The sequence below is a fragment of the Arachis duranensis genome, chromosome 5, assembly GCF_000817695.3.
Source record: "Arachis duranensis cultivar V14167 chromosome 5, aradu.V14167.gnm2.J7QH, whole genome shotgun sequence".
Taxonomy (NCBI): Eukaryota; Viridiplantae; Streptophyta; class Magnoliopsida; order Fabales; family Fabaceae; genus Arachis; species Arachis duranensis.
This window is the reverse complement of record NC_029776.3, coordinates 101,458,489-101,463,701: the sequence shown is the minus strand read 5'-3', so window position 1 is coordinate 101,463,701 and position 5,213 is coordinate 101,458,489. Positions and strand designations below refer to the sequence as shown.

The window sequence follows — 5,213 nt, the reverse complement described above, 5'->3', positions numbered from 1 at the left end:
AAATGCAAACTAAATGCACGCTAATATTTTCGTTATCAACAATTAGTTAATAAAGTAGTAGAAAAACAAAGATTAAGGTGATATTATTTTGATATTTTTCTTTTACCGAATATATATATTTATAGTAATATTATATAAACAGTAAATATTATTATTTTAAGAAATTCTGAGAATTAGATAAGGATATACCACAGTAAATATTATTATAGAAAAACAAAGATTAAGAATAATTTGAGAATAAGATACCTAAGCCCCTAGCTAGCAATCATTAACTAATAACCAAACCCAATTATTGAATGAAGGGATTAAATTGCCACATTTATTCAAACAACCATAACGCAAAAGCAGGCAGAAAATCAAAGAGAGTAACACTTACTTCATCTGTTCGGTGTGAAGGAGTTTCCCACCCAAAGAAATCGAAGCATCGAGTTCATCATTCTGGTACAAGCACTGAGCGGGGGGCAAATTCGGTATTTTCCTCTTGCGAAACGCAGCCACAGCAACTTGTACGAGTCGGGTAAACGGGCTGCCCGACGGGTCCAAGTTCCGGTAAAGTGGGTAGCCAACAATGAAGGCAATAATTGAGAGGAACATAGCAACCGTTGGAATCCCAAGGCCCAAACCCCACCCAATGTTATCTTGAATGTACACAATTACCGTTACAGCGACTAGTATGGACGCTCCCATGACAAAGTAGTACCAATTGAAGTAACCCCATGTCTTCGTTGACTGCTTGGGGTCCGACTCGTCGAACTGGTCGGCCCCAAATGCCACTACACAGGGTCGGATCCCACCAGACCCGAGAGCCCCAAGCAGTAGCGAGACATAGAGGATTGCCAGCTGTCCTGAGTTTGCTTGTTGGCACACCTCCTCCCCTTTGCAAGGTGGTGGCCTTAACTGTGGAACCACTGCTGATACTGTCAGGCTAATCATCCCCTGATATTATTAAATTTGATAATAAAAAAAAACAGCAAATTAGATTCTATCAATAATATAAATATATGAATTATCATCGTTCATAAATAAAAATCAAAAGATCCATGTTGTGAACTTAAAAGGTGATATATATTCATTAATCCTATTTTCACATTGCACGTTGGAGGCTTGAAGCGGCTAGTAATTCTTACGTCTATATCTTCTGGTTTAGATTCAAAATTTACAAATGAAAAAAAAAAACTCCCTGCACCATACATGTAAAAAAGTTTTATACATATATTTAATTGTATCATATTAAAAAAAATTATTATATTTTATATCAATTGCATAGTTATAAAAAAAATTATGATTACTTAATTGTGTAAAAGTATTTATATTATTAATGTCTCAAAATTAAATTAAATTCTTTTTAATATATGAAGAAGATTTGTTTTTAGAGAAAGAAATATTAGACACTAATCTTCCCTGTACCTCCTTATATCCAAAGGGATATATATGCGCCAAAAAGATTAGGTTAATACTCCTTTTGTAAATATTATTTTGTATGGACCAAATTTACACATTGTTAAATTAATTAATATCTGAAGATATAAAATTATTAATTTCCTAACATTAGTCATAAAATTTTGAAAGAAAGAGAAGAGAGATAATAGAGGCTCAACTATTTGGTATATTATGGAAGCGACAGTGATGGTCCAGAACTTTCCGACATAGGCATCGGAAATGAAGGCACCAAGCAATGGTGTCAAGCTTGCAGTTCCACCAAAGTTTGTTAAAGTGTTAGCAGCTTTGGTTAACGGCATGTGAAGCTGTGTTGTCAAGTAGCTTATCATGTTTGTACCGAATCCCACCACTGCCAACTTCTCCGTAACTTCATTTGCTGCAACACAAAAACAAGGTTTATTAATATTAGCCAATGTTTTTAGAATTTAATTTTGATTTACTATCCAAATAAAATAGTTTTATGCGTACATCTAATTATTATATGACGTCTTTTTATATTAATTGTGCAAATAAAAAAACACATATGGTTAAATAACAGTTGTAAAATATTGTATAATATTAATGGATTAAAATTAAGTTCATATGTTAACTAACATTTTATTTTTTATATGAATTTAATATTTAAAGTATAAAGTTTCAAATCTTAAATAAAAACAATAAATTTTATTTTGTTATGCAACCTTGTTTAAAGTCGTCCACCAACTAATAATTTAGCATTTTTCATACCGCTGATAGGACCAGGGTGTAGCTGGAAACTTTATTGCTAAGGGAACATTAGAATTAAGTGTTCATAATAATTGGGGAGGAAGAGAAGTGGAATTTAAGAAGCATGAACAATTTTCTAACTGATTTCAAAACGTTGGGTGTGGTCATAGCCTTCTTTTGATGTTGGAAAGGAGGAGCTAGCAAGAAGATTTAGTTGATTCGATAAATTATTTTGTAACAGATGATAAGCTGGAATTAAATATGTTGTGGATGGAATTAATAAGCTTACCAAAGATAAAGGGCATTGTAACAAGCCCTCCCTTTTTTGTTGTAGCACTAGCATGGTGGTTTTCATTGTGCTCCATCTTTGCAAAACGAACTGTATGTGTTGTTAGTCTTGTACTACATAAAATGGGCAGCAAGAGATAGAGTTATATATAGAGGCCAGGAGGCTAAGATTCATGGGGTAGTAACATCTCTCTCTTAGCTTCTTCACACGTACCACTCAACTAAGTTATTACCACGCATAAAAACAAAGTACAAGAAACAGGGATTATTTTTGTTTATTTTAATTTCTTCCCTGTGTTAAATCTTCTAAATCTAAACAAAACTGAATATGTGAGAAATGTGAATTGAACACAATAGTTGGCCGACATGGGACAAGAAAGGGATTTCTTTTTCCTTTTTCTTTTTTTTTTTCATTTGGTTTGTTGGGTTTTCTTTTTTTTAATTTATCTGTATATTTATTTAAAAGTTTGCTTTGTGAACTGTTTTAATTTTTTATGTTTGACACAAAGAGAGGGGAAAAAAAGAAAAAAAAAAGTGTATAACGAAGATCCCCAATTGCAACTGCAATTAAATATGGATTCATAACTCATTTCGGTTATTCAAAAATACCTTCTTAATCTTAGGCATTGTAATTAATTAATAATCTTTGAGGAATTTTTTACTTAAAAGATATTCCAACAATTAATAAAACTTGCTTCATTTATTTCTAATTGAATACTTGTAACTTGTAATAAGTGTATAATATATAGGAGACCACTCTAATAAAGACACTAAAAATATTTTTTTGTAAGACACTCACACATGTAATGTTATTATTGGACATATTTATTAAATTGGTTAATAATTTTTTTATTATAAACCAAAACAAATTCGATTTATTATAGCAATAATAATAAATTCAATTGTCTTTGTATTATAATTATTAGACCCGATTTGATCCGATCAAATTATACCATCTAAATCGAATATCTTTAAATTTTTTGATAAAAAGACAATTATATTTTTGATTTTTTGTTTTTCGAATATTTAAATCCTTAAAAATTTAAAAATACAATTAAATTCTTAAAAAAATTGGATTTATTGTTATTGTTATTGTTATAAAAATTGATTTTATTTTAATTTGTTAAAAAATTAAAAAATAACCAATTTATTAATACATCCAACAATAACGTGACACGTAAATGTCTTTAGAAAAAAAATATTTTAAGCATATTTATGAGAGGATCTCCTAATATATATATAATTGCAAAATCAATAGTATTCTGCCACCTTATTATATATGAACTGGCAATACTAAAAAAAAGGTCAGCACTACTGCTCAATAGATCTATGCTAATCCTCGCTCGAATTGTGACAAATTGTTAGCTTTTAGATAATTTGTTATAACTAATCACGGGCCACTAAAAGAGAAATGGCTATTTATAGAAGATAAACCTTCTATATGTATCACATTTGCCAATTTCATGCGGTGCTCATTTGAGTCGTGAACCATTTTCCTAACAAGTTTTTTATCTATCTTGGTAAAACAGAAAATAATATGTACCAATTCAACTAATTAACAACTATCAAAAATTAAAAGACTTGTGGTAAGGGAATTATTGCTAATTAATTACAGCAAGCAATTACCTTTCTGGTTTCAATTGTGAATTATTGAAGTACCTTTCCAATAATTTTCTTTTGCTTATTCATGTTTCCTGACCACAAACTTCTTGGACATATATAGCTGCATGAACACAAAATGAAATTATGAGCAAAAAAGACAAAAGAAACATGATATAAAATTCATATTTTTGTAGTCATTATATATTTACTGTTATTAATATATGTCATAATAGCAATAACAATGTTAGAGAATCAATAAAATTTATTGTTTTTGGTCAACAATTAGTCTATAATATTTGAAAAGGTGAGTTAAAAATATGTTATTGAATTGTTAAACTAAAAAAATTAAATTGATACCTAAATGTGTTAGTCAAAAATAATAAATTAAGCTGGTCATTGAACTTTTCTCTAATAGCAATGATATATTTTTTGTGATTGTTAAAAAAATATTTATGAATAATTGGATAATTATTGTTAAAAATTTTTAATAATAAAATATAAAAAAATTAATGTATAATTATTTGATAAATATATTAATGACTATTTTTATAATTATTATAAATGAAATAAATAGTCACTAAATATGATTTTCTGAGTAGTGCACGGAGAAACACAAGCTAATAGAAAATATTAAAAAATTATTACTAACTAATGTGAATAAAAAAATATATATTAAACCTAGTGTATTTGTAGTCAATCAAAAGTACAATAAGCATTAGATTCTTAATAACGTATGTATTAGAGCTATGGTTTCGCTAGCTCAAGAAGTAAATAATGTTTCATTGCGCCGATTAAATAATAAAAGAAAGCACTACTTTTCTCCACCAATACATGGTCAATTGGAGTGATAAATTTATATTCATTTCTTTTAACACATGATCTTGAGTTTAATTTTCGGGTATGAAGTAAAAACTATTTTTATATATTTTCAACGACCATTGTATAGAATTAAGAATTACTTTCAATAAAAAAATTGCACTTTTATTTTAAGTTAAGAGTATGACATTTTGAAATTAAAAAATATGAGATTTTTAATGTTGCCCATTTAAAACAATTACTTTATTAACTCCAAAGACTATATAATATTATATGACCAATAAATATTATTAATTTGTTTATATTTAATTAGTAATAATTTATATTTATATTTATAAATATTTTATATATAAAAAATATAT

The 5,213-nt window shown here is 28.2% G+C and overlaps 1 protein-coding gene across 1 annotated transcript in view; it reads right to left on the bottom strand.

The window, feature by feature from the left end:
* LOC107491304 (protein NRT1/ PTR FAMILY 3.1) overlaps positions 1–2,688 on the bottom strand; it is a 7,459-nt gene extending 4,771 nt beyond the window's left edge. Inside the window, exons 1-3 of the mRNA XM_016112142.3 lie at positions 2,435–2,688; positions 1,599–1,816; positions 377–936 (exon numbers count right to left, since the gene is read on the bottom strand). Coding sequence (XP_015967628.1) covers positions 377–936; positions 1,599–1,816; positions 2,435–2,510 — 854 coding nt within the window. The 5' untranslated portion in view covers positions 2,511–2,688. The remainder of the gene's footprint in view (positions 1–376; positions 937–1,598; positions 1,817–2,434) is intronic.
* Positions 2,689–5,213: the final 2,525 nt, after the last annotated feature.